The sequence below is a fragment of the Bombina bombina genome, chromosome 3, assembly GCF_027579735.1.
Source record: "Bombina bombina isolate aBomBom1 chromosome 3, aBomBom1.pri, whole genome shotgun sequence".
Lineage (NCBI taxonomy): Eukaryota > Metazoa > Chordata > Amphibia > Anura > Bombinatoridae > Bombina > Bombina bombina.
Window position 1 is genome coordinate 1,099,346,372 of NC_069501.1, and position 20,455 is coordinate 1,099,366,826.

Here is a 20,455-nt window from a genome sequence, read left to right on the forward strand (position 1 = left end):
GGAGGCTATTTTTGGGAGAAAGGGTTTTTATAGGCAGCGGTAACTTCCGTTTAAGTACCTGCCTTGTCCCTCCCATCATCCGTGTACTTTAGCTTTGGTATTGGTATCCCATAAGTAATGGATGATCCGTGGACTGGATACACTTAACAAGAGAAAACATAATTTATACTTACCTGATAAATTTATTTCTCTTGTAGTGTATCCAGTCCACGGCCCGCCCTGTCATTTTAAGGCAGGTAATTTTTTCATTTAAACTACAGTCACCACTGCACCCTATGGTTTTTCCTTTCTCTGCATGTTTTCGGTCGAATGACTGGATATGGCAGTTAGGGGAGGGGCTATATAGCAACTCTGCTATGGGTGATCTCTTGCAACTTCCTGTTGGGAAGGAGAATATCCCATAAGTAATGGATGATCCGTGGACTGGATACACTACAAGAGAAATAAATTTATCAGGTAAGTATAAATTATGTTTTTTATCCCTCCCTCTCTAGTGACTCTTGCGTGGAGTTCCACATCTTAGGTATTTGCTATCCCATACGTCACTAGCTCATGGACTCTTGCCATTTACATGAAAGAAAACATAATTTATGTAAGAATTTACCTGATAAATTAATTTCTTTCATAAGAGTCCATGAGACCCACCCTTTTTATGGTGGTTATCATTTTTTTTGTATAAAGCACAATTATTCCAATTACTTGTTGATGCTTTTTGCTCCTTTCTTATCACCCCACTTCTTGGCTATTCATTAAACTGAATTGTGGGTGTGGTGGGGGTATATTTATAGGCATTTTGAGGTTTGGGAAACTTTGCCCCTCCTGGTAGGATTGTATATCCCATACGTCACTAGCTCATGGACTCTTGCCAAAATGAAAGAAATGAATTTATCAGGTAAGGTCTTACATAAATTATGTTTTTCTATTGTCTTCTGTATCAGTACTTGGGTACAAGTCATGGATTGGCAAGGTGCTTGCCTGCATCCAGTCTTGAGACACAAGTTTAGCCCATGAAAGGGTGCAGGCAATGGGATTATGCTGAATGCCGCAGTGTCTGTTGGCAGTTTCCAGAAGATGAATGCAAGACTTTTGAATAAGATTATTTAGTCAGTATATAAAGTAAAAGTATTTTGAAGCAGATAATGTTATATCCCTTTAATACTTCAGTACTATGACTGTCCATTTCCACAGTCCTTTATGCCCCTTGCCCCCATGAAATTGCCTTTGTCCTTCTTATCTACTCACACTACCTTTTTACCAAGCTGCCCTCCAGGAAAATGTTTAGTTTCTCATAATCTATCAAACTGGTCAATAAATGTATTGTAGGCTGGAAACTGTATTATTTCAAGATAAATTCTACCTAAATCTCATCTCTTAGTATTGGAGAAAGTTGATAGCGGTTGAACCTAAAAATACTGAACCTAGTAAATATAAGTTATCTGCTTCCTTTTAATAGAAACAAACAAAATGCGACCATTTGTATAGCAAAAGTCATTTTGCTAATTATTATGTTCTGCTGTTGCTTGCATACGCCGATTTACAATTACACTAATCAGTTTGCTTTTAAGCATTTCGCTTTTGACTTTCACAGTGCATTTTGCAAACTGAAATGTTTAAGATAATTCAATATAATTTTAGCATTATTTCAAAAATGTTGTTAGAATGTCAGCCATAAATGACATGTTAATATTAAGAACCCATTTAGAAATTGTTAAGGAGTTATTGGATGTTTTGAAACAAAGCAGCTGAATATGCAGTTGTGAAGCTTTTGTTATATTAAAGATACATTTACAGTCATTATTTCAGTCAGATGTAAAATCAATCAATAACTAATATTAGCTTTACATTACTAGACTAAGTTATAATATTATTTTACTAGTTTTACTCCTATTCTTTTTGCTCAGTTAGTTCTATTTATGGCAAAAAAAAAAAAAAAAAAAAAAACAGTTGAATGGAGATGTACAAAAATATAAAATGAACAGCTAATTAGTTTCCTCACAAAATCCACTAACTATAACTGAGCTAGAGGGAATATAAGTACTACGCCTCTCTTGGAGTTGACCCTCTGTAACCCTCTTAAAGGGATATGAAATCCAGACAGAGCATACATTTAAAAAAAAAATCAGTTTACTTCCTTCTATTATCAGATTTGCTTTGTTCCCATGACATTTCGTGTTGAAGATATACCTAGGTAGCCATCTGGAGCACTACACTAGTTTCCTAGTTAATCTATTGGTCTACTCTAATCATGCACTGCCCCCAGATTTGTCAGTGTTGATGTTTATATATTTGTGCAGGTCGCTGGCTGGAGTTAAATCCTTTTTTTGGGGCTAAAGTAAAGTATGAATTCTATATAACTTTACATCTGGTCATTTACTGAGGCCATAAGTTGTTCCTGTGTTGCAGCTTTATTATCATAAGTTAAAGGGACAGTAACCACCTTGTAATTACAAGACATTCCTGGTGTGTTGCTATAGAATAAACACATCAACTAAGTCTTAACGTTTTAAAAACAAATTAACATCCTTTTTACTACAATTTTTTTCAATTGCCAAACTCCACCCACAATTTGCCTTACCATTCTAGTCACAATCATCAAGTTAGTACTATAAAGTACACTGTTTTGCGGTTGTTAAAGCCAAGTAGGGACAATTATGTGTATGGCAAATAGAGGCGCTGGTTCTTAGGGGTCTTCAAAGGATTCCTTTCTGTGCTTCACAATTCTCCCAAAAGAGTTGTGTCTGTATCTGTGTTCAAAGAATATCACATTGGCGTAGTGTTTCTAGGCAGATTGGTACATAAGTGCAGTATACTCACAGAATAATATCAGATAAACGGCTCCACAGGTGATTTCACAACAACGGTCAGGAAAGAATAAAGCTGAATCTTTGAATAAAATATGGTTGTTTATTTGGCTCAATGCGTTTCAACGGCTTTACCGTCTTTTTCAATATGACTTTTTGCAAGCGTCATGAAAACAGCTCTTGAAAAAGACGGTAAAGCCGTTGAAATGTGTTGAGCCAAATAAACAACCATATTTTATTCAAAGATTCAGCTTTATTCTTTCCTGACCGTTGTTGTGAAACCACCTGTGGAGCCGTTTATCTGATATTATTCTGTGAGTATACTGCACTTATGTACCAAGGTGCCTAGAAAAACTACGCCAATGTGATATTCTTTGAACACAGATACAGACACAACTCTTTTGGGAGAATCATTAAAAACAAAGGAATCCTTTGAAGACCCCTAAGAACAAGCGCCTCTATTTGCCACACATCGATTTTACAGCCTTGAGAGAGACTGTTGGAAGGCTGCGGTTCTGAACAGAGGGAAGTACCTATCCGTATTGTATACATTTCTTTTACTTGCCAGGGACAAATATGTAGCAGAATTAGCCTTGAGAAGGCAGCCTTGGGGCATTTCAAGTTTTGAGAATTATAATTTAGCTCTGAAAATTGAGCAATTTCTATGAATAGGGGGTAAAATAAATCATGACAATACATTTTATAGTTGTTTCATTACGTATTGCTAAACACTTTATTCATGCTTGCCCAAATATATATTTTAAGATTTTTTTTTATAAATACATTTTAGCATCTCCATCAGCTGGTTATACGGTGTTCTGTTTATTTGTACTTCGCATAGCAGTAAAAGATGGCCATATACTGACTTCATATTGAGTGGATCTTGAGTTTATAGAATTACTCTTTTACTTTGGTGTCTAGTGAGATTCTACTTTTCAGCGTGCCCATGGATATTTTGTCATTTTTGGGGGGCCTTATCTGTTAGTAGAATTAAATGTATACTGAGAGGCCGCTGTGTTTGTTGTTGTTGTTGTTTTTTCTTTGTTATACTGAACTTTGATTTGCTCAGTAGAAATAATGGGCTAGATTACAATTGGGGCTCAATCAATAGTGCAGGGTGCTCAATAATGTGCATCCAAATGTTTTCCCCTGAAACGTTTTTAACTAGCCCTACACTTTCACATGCTCATTCTGCTAGGTGTTAGAATTATTGTTAATAGTATAACAGAACTACATGAAGAACTCTATTACTATTTGCGTACCCTCAGCTTAGCTCTTAATCAATATCTGACAGAAATTATATATATCTATACTATAATCGTGTTTGTAAGTGTCCGTCGCCCTCGGCAGTTGCGCACGCATCCTCAAAGTAATGTGGGCTGTGCTCGCAGCCAAAATAATTCACCTGGATGCAGCACCGCCGCCGCCGCCACAGATGACCACCGCCAAGGATCGCAACATCTGGGAAAATCGCTCCGGACCTCAGCTCCGCGCCACCTTCGCTGTGGATGAAGATGATGGACCCGACTGGAAGAAGACCTCCGCCAGACTTTTAAAACCGTGAGGATCTATTTAGGGCTTTAGTGTTAGTTTTTTTAAAACATTTTTTTGGTTTTTTTAGATTAGGGTTCATTGGGCAATTTTAAAAAGATCCAAATTCCCTTTTAAGGGCAATGCCCATACAAATGCCCCTTTAGGGGGTTTACTGTTAGGGGGACTTTGTTTATTTTTAATGTAAAAGAGCTGATTTGTTTAGGGCAATATCCTACAAAAAGCCCTTTTAAGGGCTATTGGTAGTTTAGTATTAGATTAGGGGGTGTTTTTATTTTGGGGGGATTTTTTATTTTATAGGGGTATTAGTTTTGGTTTAATTTTATTATTTTGGATAGCTTTGTTTATTTTTTTCTGTATTTTTACTTTTTTATTTTTTGCAGCTTGGGTGGTTGCATGTTTAACACATTGACTGCCCTCTGGGCAGGCTTATCAACTAGTATATATAAAGAAGAAAAAAATGCTCCCTAGGGATCAGTAGTTTCCCATATATAGCACACTAGTCATAACCAATAATATCTCAATTAACTACTTCACAGTGAAAACAGATACTGTACATCTACAGCTATTAACAATTATATTAGCAAAAGAACAATACAAAATGTTAAAATATTATTTGCTAGTACCAAGTTTAAAATCTCTTCTAATGAAAGTCCACCGTATTACTCCGGATACCCCACTCATTTAATCTTGGTAGCAGCATATGCTTGCAAGATAGATTTATTATTGTAATCCAGTAAAAAAAAAAACAAACTTATCCATCTCAACTCCTAGCTAATATTATATGCAGCTACGGTTGTTTTCTTAACCCCTTAATGACAACTGACGTACCAGGTACGTCATGCATTAACAACCAGTTAATGACAATAGACGTACCTGGTACGTCAGTTGTCTAAGAGTGCTGGAAGCGATCGCAATCGCTTCCAGCAGCTCTCAGGGTATTGCAGTGAGGCATCCTGCAATACCTTTTTAGAAGACTCCGATGCAGAGAGAGCCACTCTGTGGCCCTCTCTGCACCGGTAGCGATGGTGCCGGTTCGTTGGTGGGTGGGAGCATAACAGGGAGGCGGGTGGGCGGCCCATCGCTACCCGGCATCCGGTTCCTGTAAGTGCAACGTGCACGCCGGGTGCTGGGAGCGTGCGGGGGCGCGCGTGCGCGCGATTAGCTGGCCACTGACACCAATGAGGAGGGAAGAGGGGGGGAAAAAGATTTTAAAAATATAAATATATAAGGATCTGGGAGGGGGAGGGGGTTGGGGTATTGTGGGGGGCTGCTACACTACAGAAAATATTAATAATTGCAAAAAGAGAAAAAGATACTTTTGTTTTTGGGGGCAAATTGGGTACTGGCAGACAGCTGCCAGTACCCAAGATGGCGGCAAATAGGTAGGGGAGAGTGTTAGAGAGCTGGGGGGGGATCATGGAGGTTGGGGCTAAGGCAGGGGTCCATCACAGCTAAAACATTTTATTTTTTTTTATTAAAAAAAAAGAAAAACTCCTTTTATTTAGTACTGGCAGACTTTCTGCCAGTACTTAAGATGGCGGGGACAATTGTGGGGTGGGGGAGGGAAGAGAGCTGTTTGGGAGGGATCAGGGGGTGGGATGTGTCAGGTGGGAGGCTGATCTCTACCCTAAAGCTAAAATTAACCCTGCAAGCTCCCTACAACCTACCTAATTAACCCCTTCACTGCTGGGCATAATTTACGTGTGGTGCGCAGCAGCATTTAGCGGCCTTCTAATTACCAAAAAGCAATGCCAAAGCCATATATGTCTGCTATTTCTGAACAAAGGGGATCTGAAGAAGCTTTTACAACAATTTGTGCCATAATAGCACAAGCTGTTTGTAAATACTTTCAGTGAGAAACCTAAAATTGTGAAAAATGAATTTTTTTTTAATTGTTTGCTCGCATTTGGCGGTGAAATAGTGGCATAAAATATATCAAAATGGGCCTAGATCAATACTTGGGGTTGTCTACTACACTAACACTACCCTTAAGCTAAAATTAACCATGCAAGCTCCCTACAACCTACCTAATTAACCCCTTCACTGCTGGGCATAATTTACGTGTGGTGCGCAGCAGCATTTAGCGGCCTTATAATTACCAAAAAGCAACCCCAAAGCCATATAAGTCTGCTATTTCTGAACAAAGGGGATCCCAAAGAAGCATTTACAACCATTTGTGCCTTAATTGCAGAAGCTGTTTGTAAATAATTTCAGTGGGAAACCTAAAGTTTGTGACAAAATTTGTGAAAAAGTGAACTTTTTTTTTTATTTGATGACATTTGGCGGTGAAATGGTGGCATGAAATATACCAAAATGGGCCTAGATCAATACTTTGGGTTGTCTTCTAAAAAAAAATATATACATGTCAAGGGATATTCAGGTTTTCCTGACAGATTTCAGGGTTCCAATGTAACTAGCGCTAATTTTGAAAAAAAGGGGTTTGGAAATAGCAAAGTGCTACTTGTATTTATGGCCCTATAAATTGCAAAAAAAGCAAAGAACATGTAAACATTGGGTATTTCTAAACTCAGGACAAAATTTAGAAACTATTTAGCGAAGGTGTTTTTTGGTGGTTTTAGATGTGTAACAGATTTTGGGGGTCAAAGTTAGAAAAAGTGTGTTTTTTTTTCAATTTTTTCCTCATATTTTATATTTTTTTATAGGAAATTATAAGATATGATGAAAATAATGGTATCTTTAGAAAGTCCATTTAATGGCGAGAAAAACGGTATATAATATGTGTGGGTACAGTAAATGTGTAAGAGGAAAATTACAGCTAAACACAAACACAGCAGAAATGTAAAAATAGCCTTTGTCATTAAGGGTAAGAAAATTGAAAAATGGTCTGGTCATTAAGGGGTTAAACCCGTAGTAATGGGAATCACTCTTGATGCAGCAGCCCTCTTGTTATGCAGATACCAACACATACATTTTCACATTAGTTCAATTTAGGGATATCGTGCAGTTACACCAGTATATAATATATGCCATATTGCAGATATAAAATGATCTCGCAGGCTGAAGTATGGTTAGACTGCCTCCCCATCTATCCATCATATCAGAGGGCGCCTGTGACTCGTCCACCTGCAGCCCATAGTTCTGGGCAAGATATCCGCTGTGTGTCCTTTGATAGAGGGCTCAGCTGAACTCCCTCTATAATATAAGCTGTTTCTAATAAATGTAAACTATTTAATCATTCATGTTTTTTGAATGTTGAAATATGTGCATAGCTTACCTATTGGGACAATTCGGCCTTTCTCGGTTTTAAAGAGCCCAAGTGACATCTGCTTTTAGAGCTCTCCTCTGCATGCCAACAAACACATGTATTACATGTTGTGAGTTAAATGTTGCGTGCGACTGGGTGACCTGAAGTACAGTGTTAAGGTTACAAGAAAACTATAACAAAACAGATGTAAAACATATTCAAATAACATATTATACTCATAATATATATATTAACATAAATATTTAAACAGTGTTTTAAAATGATATGCTATATCACAAGGTTTTTCACTGGGAAGGGATCAAATATGTGTGAGTGTGTGTGTGAGTGTGTGTGAGTGTGTGTGTGCAGACAAAGAGCAGATCTAATAGGGCACACATTTCAGGAACTAACATGTGGCATCCTGTGTCAGTGCTATGTTTAAAGTCACTGAGCCTTTTGTTCTGCCAGTGTTTGTCTATGGAGATTTCATGGCTGTGTGCTGGGTTTTATGCACCAGTTAGCAAAAGGTGTGGCTAATACGCCTGAATTAAATAATTAGAAGGGATTTTTGGCGATATAGTCTGTCTATCTATCACGATAGATCAACAAGGTCTAGTCATTTCCTATTAAGAAATGTATCATTTCCTCTATTTTTAGTATTATTAGTATTATTTATTGGATAGATAGCTGTTCTTTTTTTGAACTTTCCTAATCATAAAATATTTTGAGTGAGCTTTTGCGTGTTGGGTCTCTGTGGAGCCGACAGTAATCTTGTCTGTTTTAATTTTAATTGCAGACTACAGCCGCACAAGAAGCTGGGAAGAAACAGCAAATTGATCCAGCAAATGCCACAAGGGAAAAGCAAGTGCTTAAGTAAGGTGTTTTTTATGTTGCAAGTTTTATTTAAGTTGTTTCATTTATAGCACAAGAAGAAAGGCAGATCAAGAGCTCTGCTATTTTGTAGCCTCATGTTAGAATTGGAATATTTGACAGATTTACAACTCTGGTGCTTCTAAGCGCACATCTCTCCATTGCTAAACTATTACTTTTTTCATTGCACTTCTTCCTAGTTCTGTCACTGCCTACAAACTTAACTAAACACATTTACATTTCTATTTAAGTCCTTGGAAGTCCATTTAATGTTATCTCAGGAAGGCGGGTATATGTAAAGGAAGGGGGTGGAGTTACAAAGACTTAATTGAAATGTCAAATTGCCAAGCCGTTCAAGGCTATAAAGTATAAATCATGTACAAATTTCTAATAATATTTTTTAATCAACATATTTGCATTTTTAGTGGGCTCTACACGGCTGCAAACCAGAAAAAAGGAACTAAAAAGAAAGAACCTGTGAAGAAATCAACAAAAGATAATCATCTTCCAAAAATAAAGCATTAAATGAAATGGAACATCACAGTAATATGTAGCACTGAAGTTATATATAATATTTATCTATCCATTTGACTTGTTTCTGTCTTTAACATTGAGTGGACTAGTAACTTTTACCACTTGGCTTGTAATTTTTAACCCTTGATTAGTAAACTATTGTGATATTTTTTCACCCCAATTATATATTATTTATTTTTATACGGAGCTGTCCACTAGCCCCAGATGAGTAATAAATTGCAGTGGGCAAGTACAATATGTGGCTTTAACATTGAATCTTTAACGTTGAATGAACTAGTAACTCTTTCCTGATTAGTAAACTATAGTAATATTTTTTCACTCCAATAGATATATATTTTTGCCATTTGATAGTTGTCTGATTGTTGTGGTTAGATTCTTTAATCAAACCATTTTGGATTCATCACCTATAGGCTCAATTATTTGTTTTGTTATTTTCTGGAGGCATAAATATATATTACAATATCAGTTTGACTTGGATTTTATAAATATAATATTTTTTGTATAATGTTTGTGGGTGTTTTGGAATTTATTTTTACTTGCATTTGAGAATATTTCTACAGTTTTCTATCATTTCTAGTTTAAACGCTATTTATGTGGATACTCATGTGTAGTACCAAATAGGTACAGACCAGTTGCTTATTTAAAGGGACATAAAACAAGTTGGGAAAGAGACAAAATATAATATATACTTTAGTTACTTTACCTGCAAATTTATACTGCACTGCCTCGCCATTAACACTTTTTAGTTTCTGAATTGTAGAGCTCTAACTCCCCCCACACATTTACTTCTATGGCTCTATCTATATCTATTGTTGTCATGGTAGAATGCAAAAGTGCATAGGGATTATCTGCTGGAGCATGCATAGAAGCTGTGAACTCAGTTGAAATACAATGCCTGTGTCAAAACACTTATAAGAGGGGTGGAGTTTGGCTGCTCCAGGCAGCTTAGCTATGTAATTCATTTTGCTTATTTTTGAAAATTATTTTAAAATACTTGCCAGCAATTTTTACATTTTTTAATGCAAACTATTTTTAATTAATTAGCCCTTTTAGGATATGCACAGATCTCAACCTGTTTTATGTCCCTTTAAATAGGTTCTAGTAAATGGGTACTATTTTATAATAAAAGATATTTTCAATGAATGCATGTAGTCACTTTTCTCCTATGTTTATAATGCACATTGGTTGCCTGCTGAGTGAACCTTATGTGACTATCGCTGCTGATTGGGGATCCCACAGAATATTGTAGTGTACGGTCGCTAGTCTTAAAATGACATATTCTGACAATTTAGAGCATGTTATTTTTCAACTATTATGACTCTGTAAGTATGACTGAGTAACATTTGTCTCTAAGTATAAGCTATGGAAGAGCGCTAATAATAGCTCCTAAGAGGGGGCTAGTAAGCTAAAGATGGGATCTATAAGGTTTTGAACCAAATTGAATTAATACGTTTTTATTAATATGCAAGCAAAGGTTAAAAAATAGGTTGAAATTGACCTTCTATATCATAATTAATGATTAAAAAATGCAAAAATAAAATACAGAAAATGGAGATCAGATACAGATGGAGATACAATAGAATGAACAATATCTATACAATAGAATGTACCGAATCTATACAGGCTTTAACTGTATACCCTATTCCTGGGCAATGTGGTATCTGTACAGGTTGTGGCTATATATCCTATAACGGTCCTTTGGGGGGAGATGAGAAGTAGCGCAGGCTCCTTATAAGACCAAAATGGTTACATACATGTGTCCTGAAATAAAATCACTAAGTGGAAGTCAATGGTGATAAAAGTCAATGGTGATAAAAGTCAAAAACAAAGTCAATATCAGATCAAATATCCAAATGAAAAGACCCAAGCGATGAAAGAAAAAATCCAAACATATGTGTCAGTGTCCAATGTGTGGAATATATAAAAATTCATAAGAAATATATAAAAAATAAAAATATAAAAAGTATATATGAATGAATCAAAATATCCCAAGAAATAAATGTATGGGATATTTGTGAGCAAATTGGAATAGGTGTACACCTAGTAAAATGAAAAAAGAACTAAGTGAAAAAAAATAGTATAATATAATAATAATAAAATGATGTATGAAAAAATATATTGTATTTGTAATCCAAACTTTAGTGGTGAAAGATAAAGTATTTTATGTGATTATCCTAAATTAGTAATTATCCTGATTACGATTATCCTCAAAATCCTTATTGGTGTTGATCCTCAAATAAATGATGGTAGATCTTCTAAACAGTATATGATGGTCTCCTATAAGAAATAAAATACATAGTGCAATAACGCTACTAATCTCATTGAAAATAAGTATTAAGCTAATCAGTATAGGATGAACCTGAGCCGTTATATCAGCGTTTTTGTCTACGCGTTTCGGTCCTAAACAGGACCTTCCTCAAGACTGATGCTATACAGACAATGAAAGTGCAACTTTCAGAGGTATTTTGTAACAAAAGCAAGCAAAATAAATTATGAATGTATATTGTAATGTTAAAAAGTGTAAGGGAGATGAAATGTTTAGTTTAGTTTAATGGTCCTTTAATTCAAATGCAAACACTCTTTTTTGACAGTAAATTAAGGTTAAATAAAATAAATGAAAGTTAAACATTGTAGTTCACCAAGAAACACACGGCTAGATTACGAGTTTTGCGGTATGGGTGAAAAAGCAGCGTTAAGGCTCATAACGCTGCTTTTTCACTACCGCTGGTATTACGAGTCTTGCAGGTTTAGGGGCACCGCACACTTTTTTGTCCGTAACGCAACGTAATTACCGCAGCTTTCAAAAAGTCCTTTTTCAATGGGACTTCCATAGCGCCGGTATTACGAGTCTGCCTGGGAGGCCAAAAAGTGAGCGGTACACCCTATACCGCCAAGATCGATACCGTAAACTGAAAGTCCGTAGTTATGAGTTTTACGCTACAAAGCTGTAACATAAAACTCTTAACTAAAGTGTTACATAGTATACTAACACCCATAAACTACCTATTAACCCCTAAACTGAGGCCCTCCCACATAGAAAACACCAAAATAAATGTATTAACCCCTAATCTGCCGCTCCGTACATCACTGCCACTATAATAAACATTAACCCCTAAACTGCCGCACTCCCGCATCACAAACACTAGTTAAATAATATTAACCCCTAATCTGCTTTCCCTAACATCGCCACCACCTACCTACATTTATTAATCCCTAATCTGCCGCCCCCAACGTGGCTGCCACTATACTAAATGTATTAACCCCTAAACCTAAGTCTAACCCTAACACCCCCTAACTTAAATATAAATCTAAATAAAACCTACTATCATTACCTAAATTATTCCTATTTAAAACTAAATACTTACATGTAAAATAAACCCTAAGATAGCTACAATATAACTAATAGTTACATTGTATCTAGCTTAGGTTTTATTTTTATTTCACAGGTAAGTTTGTATTTCTTTTAACTAGGTAGACTAGTTACTAAATAGTTATTAACTATTTACTAACTACCTAGCTAAAATAAAAACTAACCTGAGTTACACTAACACCTAACATTACACTACAATTAAACCAATTGACAAAACGAAATGGATGGCGCTGGTCTTGCAGAATGTTAAGTTTCTGATAATAGATAGAAATGGACTTGATGTGCAAGTTAAAATTTGTTGCAATAATGTGCAATATACTCACTCCTTAAGTAACGTGAGTCCTGCTTCTATGATATATCCCTCTGTAATATGTCCCTCTCCAAAGGCAACAACAGGGAGGTTTTCAACAAAGGGCTGGAAAAGGATTGGAACCTCATCAGCAGTAAAATGAAACTTTAAATTGAAGAAACAAATAGTAACTTACTTATCCAAAATAGCAAGTCCGGCTCGTCACAGCAAAATGATTGCCAAGTAGTAAGATAAAAAATGTTTTATTGTAGCTCTACGCGTTTCAACGCTTAAGCGTCTTTTTCAAGAGCAATAAAAGACAATAAAAACAAGTAACAGTTTGTATTTGTACTGTTACTTGTTTTTATTGTCTTTTATTGCTCTTGAAAAAGACGCTTAAGCGTTGAAACGCGTAGAGCTACAATAAAACATTTTTTATCTTACTACTTGGCAATCATTTTGCTGTGACGAGCCGGACTTGCTATTTTGGATAAGTAAGTTACTATTTGTTTCTTCAATTTAAAGTTTCATTTTACTGCTGATGAGGTTCCAATCCTTTTCCAGCCCTTTGTTGAAAACCTCCCTGTTGTTGCCTTTGGAGAGGGACATATTACAGAGGGATATATCATAGAAGCAGGACTCACGTTACTTAAGGAGTGAGTATATTGCACATTATTGCAACAAATTTTAACTTGCACATCAAGTCCATTTCTATCTATTATCAGAAACTTAACATTCTGCAAGACCAGCGCCATCCATTTCGTTTTGTCTATTGCTTATACAGTCCTTGGGGAGAGACTGAGGAAGGGCAGCGGTCACTTTATTTAACAAGGAGAGTATTGTTTTTAGTACATTGTGTTGAGCATATTCTTTGTTAACATCTTTTTGTTTGCTACACACATTTCTGCACAATTAAACCAATTACCTAAATTAAATACAATTACCTAAATTACAAAAACAAACAAACACTAAATTACACAAAATAAAAAAAGAAATTATCAGATATTTAAACTAATTAAACCTAATCAAATAGCCCTATCAAAATAAAAAGCCCCCCCCCCAAAATAAAAAAAACCCCTAAACTAAACTACCAATAGCCCTTAAAAGGGCCTTTTGCGGGGCATTGCCCCAAAGAAATCAGCTCTTTTACCTGTAAAAAATAAAATACAAACAACCCCCAACAGTAAAACCCACCACCCACACAACCAACCCCCCAAATAAAATCCTAACTAAAAAAACCTAAGCTCCCCATTGCCCTGAAAAGGGCATATGGATGGGCATTGCCCTTAAAAGGGCATTTAGCTCTTTTTCAAGTGCCCAAACCCTAATCTGAAAATAAAACCCACCCAATAAACCCTTATAAAATCCTAACACTAACCCCTGAAGATCCACTTACAGTTTTGAAGACCGGACATCCATCGTCAGCGAAGCCGGGAGAAATCTTCATCCAAGAGGCAAGAAGTGCTCAACGAAGCCGGGAGAAGTCTTCATTTAAGCCGGCAGAAGTGGTCCTCCAGACGGGCAGAAGTCTTCATCCAAACGGCATCTTCTATCTTCATCCATCCGGTGTGGAGTGGGTCCATCTTCAAGACATCCGGCGCGGAGCATCCTCTTCAATCAACGTCTTCTTGCAGAATGATGGCGTCCCTTGAATTCCGATTGGCTGATAGAATTCTATCAGCCAATCGGAATTAAAGGTGAAAAAATCCTATTGGCTGATCCAATCAGACAATAGGATTGAGCTTGCATTCTATTGGCTGTTCCAATCAACAACATCCAACTAATGCAAAGAACTCTCTGAAGCATTATTGGGATTAGGACACAAAGAAGGGACAACAATTTCCCTACTGATATTTTATGAAGACACAACCTTAGGCAAGAAATCAAACTTAGTTCTTAAATGACCAGTAAATACAGTAGATTTGCATAATCAACAAATGCATGATAAAAAGACAATGCAATAGCACTTAGTCTGAACTTTAAGTAAGTAGCACATTTTTTTCTGACACATTTACAAGTTATGTCTATTTCCATTCCCCCTGTATCATGTGACAGCCATCAGCCAATCACAAATGCATATATGTATAGGCTGTGAATTTGTGCACATGCTCAGTAGGAGCTGGTGACTCAAAAAGTGTAAATATAAAAAGACTATTGGCATATTGTTAATGGTAGTAAATTGGAAAGTTGTTTAAAATTGCTGCTCTATCTGAATCACGACTTGTGTCCCTTTAAGACTGCCTTTTCCGGATGAAGGATAAGATAAGGAGGGTCAAAAGAAAAAGCAGATAATTCAGAAACTCTTCTAGCAGAAAAGATTGCCAAAAGGAACAAAACCTTCCAAGAAAGAAGCTTAATATCCACTTTATGCATATGCTCAAAAGGAGGTGCCTGCAAAACTTTAAGACAAAGTTTAGACTTCAGGGAGAAGAAATTGGCTTGATCACAGGTTTAATTTGTGCCAAAGCCTGAACAAATCCATGAATGTCAGTAAGATCAGCAATCTTCCTATGAAGCAATACCGAAAGATCAGAAATCTACTACTTCAAAGAGCTGGCAGATATGCCCTTATCCAAATCCTCCTGTAAGAACAGGCAGAATTCTAGGATTTCTTAATGAATGCTAGGAAAAACCATGACCTATACACCAAGCAATAAAAGCCTTTTAGACCTTATTATAAATCCTTCTAATCACAGAAGACCGAAGGACAGTCACAGAAGACAGAAGGATGAAGTGGCCAAGAAGGGCAACTGGACATCTGAACCAAATTTGCGAGACCAAGATGAAGCAATAAGGATTACTGTTGATTTCTCTAGCCTTATCTTGGAAATCACTCTGGGAAGGAGTACCAGAGGAGGAAACAGATAAGCAAGTTTAAATGATCAATGAGCTACTAGATCAGCAAATTGATTAAACACATCCTGGTGAAGAGACCATTCACTGACGAGTGAGTCTGCTTCCTAGTTTTTCACTCCTGAAATATGAGCTTCAGAGACTAGATAGGAATTGACTTCTACCCATGAGAGAATTTGAGACACTTCTCCCATGGCTAGGGAACTGTGTTTCCCTTCTGATGACTGACATACGCCACTGCTGTGATATTGTCTGATTGAAAAATGGAGATAAGACTCCCTTTTCAACAGAGGCCAAGTTTGAAGAGCTCTAAAAATAGAGTTCTAGAACATTTATTGGCAATTTCACCTCCCGAGGAGCCCAGACCCCTTGTGCTCTCAGAGACCCCCAAACAGCTCCACAACCTTAAATACTTGCATCTGTAGAGATCAGTCCAGGTAGAGCAAGCAAAAGAAGCCCCCTAAAAAAATGAACTGAAGATCTTGCCACCAAGTCAGAGACTGACTTGTACTGTGATCAAGAAAAATCTTTTGAGATAGCTGAGTATGATCCCTGCAGTACTTTCATACAAAGAACAACAGAGGGAAAAGAGAGAGACTGAAGGTTCAGACAGGCTAACACCAATTTTTGCCTTCACTGCTTTGTTAGAGAAAGACTCATGGAGACTAAATATATTTGACACCCCAGAAAAGTAGCCCTTGTCTGAGGCAAGAGCAAGAATGCTTTAGAAATGTGATCTTACATCCATGTTATTGAAAAAACAACAGTCTGTTGATGTGAGATTATGCTAAATGAAAAGATGGAGCTTAAACCAAGATGTTGACCAGGTAAGGAAACACTGCAATACCATGAGATCTGATCACAGACAATAAGGAAACCAGAAACTTTGTGAAAATTATTGGATCTGTAGCCAGACCAAATGGTATAGCAACAAACTGAAAATGCTTGTCTAAAAAGGCAAACCTCAGAAACTGGTAATGTTTCCTGTGTGTTGGAACATGACAATAAGCATCCTTTAATTCTATTGAGGACATAAACTGAGATTGCTAAACAAAAGGCATAATAGTCTAATAGTTTCCATTTTGAAAGTAGAAATTCTGACAAACTTGTTCAGAGCTTTTAGATCTAGAACTGGTCTAAAGTAGCTTTCTTCTTTGGGACAATAAAGAAATTTGAATAAAATCCCGTCCCCTGTTCCTTCAAAGGAACTGGAACAATCACTCCCATAGTTTCCAGATCTGAAACAGACTGAAAAAAAGGCTTGGGCCTTTAAGGGATTCCTTGGAACATCAGACAAAAAAAAAACCTTCCCCTTGGAGGCCTTATGAATCCTATTCGATAACCCTGGGAAACTATATTCATAACCCAAGGATCTGGAACTGTCTGAAGCCAAACTGCTGGGTCTGGGCCGCATCGTAATGCAGACTTTGAAGTAGGAATGGATTTTTTGGATTGCTTGGGCCTGTTCCAATTAGCACTAGGCCTCTAGACTGGGCCAGAGGTATTTTAGTAATTTCTGAGAGGAATCGACTTTTTGTTCCTTGTTCTGACAAAAGGAACGAAAAATGATTGGAAGCGTTAGATTCCCCCTTGGACTTCTTGTCTTGAGGAAGGAAAGCCCCTTTACTTCCAGTAACAGTAGAAATGATAGCATCCAAGTCAGAACCAAACTATGTCTTTCCCTGAAAAGAGACAAAAGGATTTATATACCATATCAGCAGACCTGGACTTAAGCCATAAAGCTCTTCTAAAAAGAACTGCCAAGGACATGCTTTTGACATTAATTTTAATATCAAATACAGCATCACAAATAAAGGAATTAGCACTCTTGAGTGAACCCAAAAGATCCTCTTTGGCAGAATCATTAAAACACTGTTCTTCTTACTGGCTGTCTAGTCTTTCAGAAGTAGGAGCTACATCAGCAATACAGATAGCAGGCCTAAGCAAATACCCTGCTTGCAGAAAGGCCCTTCTAAGAAAGGATTCTAACTTCTTAAAAAGAAATGCTGTCTTCCAGAGGGATAGCAGTAAGCTTAGCCAGAGTGGAAATGGCTTCATCTACCTTAGGGACAAGTTTCCCACATTTCAACATTAGTCTTTAATCACTAAAGTAAGTAAAACCTCTTTCAAAAGAGAATGGATATGTTCAACTTTAAATAAAAAAGAGGATGTATCAGGTTCAACATCAGAGGAGGAGTCTTCATCATCAGAGGAAACCTTACCCTCTGAAGAAGCAACAGTATTTTGGCCTCAGGAGACATCTCGCTAGTAGAAGGTACATTCTGAACTGACTTTTTACGCTTACTTGAAGGTGGGAGAGCTGCCAACACTTCAGAAACTGCAGATTTGATGAGATTTTTCACACCCAGAGCAAAATCTGTAGAACTTCCCTATAAAGAACAAACAGAAGGGGCAGTAATACCCATAGAAGGAGCATTAGGTTAATCTGAAATCATTACCATAATTAAACATGAGCCAGATAAATAAGATGGAGGAGACACATCAGCTTTTTTACAATAAACACACCTAATATTTGTTGGAAAGTGTTAAGGGGACTCGGCTTCTAAGGTAGATTTGCGGACAGAATCAGAAAGCTCCATTATAGCATTAAACTACAATAGCATAAAATATAACCCCTTAATAAACTCTTGAGGAGTGGAAAACTTACCCCTTTCTAAAGAAGCTATATAAAAGTTTCAAACTCGAAGCACGCTAAGCCAAAATGAAAAATTATGCAGTGGACAAGTAAACTCCACATCCGAAGCCTAGATAACATGCAGCTGAATAGGAAGATGCACATGAAAACTCAAATGTTATAAGAGAAATAAGCATGCCAAACCCGTTGTGTGCTTACCTGAGTGCATATGTGCACTAACCCGATGTGCGTTAACCCAAAAGCCGATGCACGGGAAAAAAACTAATGCTCCAGCCCCGACATATGCAATCCTGAATGCTCATGGGCACTAACAAACTAACGGCTAGATTACAAGTTATGCGGTAAGAGCAGCTCAGGACTAACTTGCAAGTTATTTCCACCGCTCACCTCCCTATAGCGCTGCTATTACAGGTTTTCATAAACCCGGCGTTAGCAGGCAATATGTGAGCATTGAGCAAAATTGAGCTCCATACCGCACTCAAATATCAGTGCTGCTTTTTTTCCCCATAAGCATCAATGGGGAGAGCCAGCTTAAAAAAAGCCTAACACCTGCAATAATGGAGCGTAAAGCTCCGTAACGCTGCCCCATTGATTCCTATTGGGAAAGAAAATTTCTGTTTACACCTAACATAAACCCCCAAGTCTAAACACCCCTAATCTGCCGCCCCCGACATCGCCGACACCTACATTACTTATTAACCCCTAATCTTCCGCCCCCAACGTCACCGCCACTATACTAAAGTTATTAACCCCTAAACCTAACCCTAAGTCTAACCCTAACACCCCTAACTTTAATATAATTAAAATAAATCTAATTAAAAATTCCTATCATTAACTAAATAATTCCTATTTAAAACTAAATACCTATAAAATAAAACCTAAGCTAGCTACAATATAACTAATAGTTACATTGTATCTATCGTAGGTTTTATTTTTATTTTACAGGTAAGTTTGTATTTATTTTAACTAGGTAGACTAGTTACTAAATAGTTATTAACTATGTACTATCTAGTTAAAATAAATACAAATTTACCTGTAAAATAAAACCTAACCTGAGTTACACTAACACCTAACCTTACACTACAATTAAATAAATTACATTAAATACAATTAACTAAATTGCAGAAAACAAACACACACTAAATTACACAAAATAAAAAAGAAATTATCAAATATTTAAACTAATTACACCTAATCTAATAGCCCTATTAAAATAAAAAAAAGCCCCCCAAAATAAAAAAAAACCTAGCCTACAATAAACTACCAATGGCCCTTAAAAGGGTCTTTTGCGGGGCATTGCCCCAAAGAAATCAGCTCTTTTACCTGTAAAAAAAATACAAACAACCCCCCAACAGTAACACCCACCACCCACACAACCAACCCCCCAAATAAAATCCTATCTAAAAAAACCTAAGCTCCCCATTGCCCTGAAAAGGGCATTTGGATGGGCATTGCCCTTAAAAGGACATTTAGCTCTTTTTCTGCCCAAACCCTAATCTAAAAATAAAACCCTTCCAATAAACCCTTAAAAAAAAAACTAACACTAACCCCCGAAGATCCACTTACAGTTTTTGAAGAATGGACATCCATCCTCAACGAAGCGGCAGAAGTCCTCAGCGAAGCCGGCAGAAGTCTTCATCCAAGTGGGCCGAAGTCTTCTACAAGCCGGCAGAAGTCTTCATCCAAACGGCATCTTCTATCTTCATCCATCATCCATCTTCAGACATCCGGCGTGGAGTATCCTCTTCTTTCCTCGGCTAACGAAGAACGAAGGTTCCTTTAAGGGACGTCATCCAAGATGGCGTCCCTTGAATTCCAATTGGCTGATAGAATTCTATCAGCCAATCGAAATTAAAGGTGAAAAAATCCTATTGGCTGATGCAATCAGCCAATAGGATTGAGCTCGCATTCTATTGGCTGATTGAAACAGCCAATAGAATGCAAGCTCAATCCTATTGGCTGATTGGATCAGCCAATAGGATTGAAGCTCAATCCTATTGGCTGATTGCATCAGCCAATAAGATTTTTTCACCTTTAATTCCGATTGGCTGATAGAATTCTATCAACCAATCGGAATTCAATTGACGCCATCTTGGAACCTTTATTCTTCGTTAGTCGTGGAAAGAAGAGGATGCTCCGCGCCGGATGTGTTGAAGATGGAGCCGCTCCGCGCCGGATGGATGAAGATAGAAGATGCCGTCTGGATGAAGACTTCTGCCGGCTTGGATGAAAACTTCGGCCCGCTTGGATGAGGACTTCTGCCGGCTTCGCTGAGGATGGATGTCCGGTGGATCTTCAGGGGTTATTTTTAGATTAGGGTTTG

The 20,455-nt window shown here is 37.2% G+C and overlaps 1 protein-coding gene across 2 annotated transcripts in view; it reads left to right on the plus strand.

The window, feature by feature from the left end:
• The window catches only part of CCDC169 (coiled-coil domain containing 169), a 66,797-nt gene extending 57,326 nt beyond the window's left edge, over window positions 1–9,471 (plus strand). For both annotated transcript variants that reach the window (XM_053708442.1, XM_053708443.1), the window contains 2 exons: window positions 8,357–8,433; window positions 8,856–9,471. In XM_053708442.1, the coding sequence (XP_053564417.1) occupies window positions 8,357–8,433; window positions 8,856–8,955 (177 nt within the window). In that variant the 3' untranslated portion in view covers window positions 8,956–9,471. The remainder of the gene's footprint in view (window positions 1–8,356; window positions 8,434–8,855) is intronic.
• The last annotated feature ends 10,984 nt before the right edge of the window (window positions 9,472–20,455 follow it).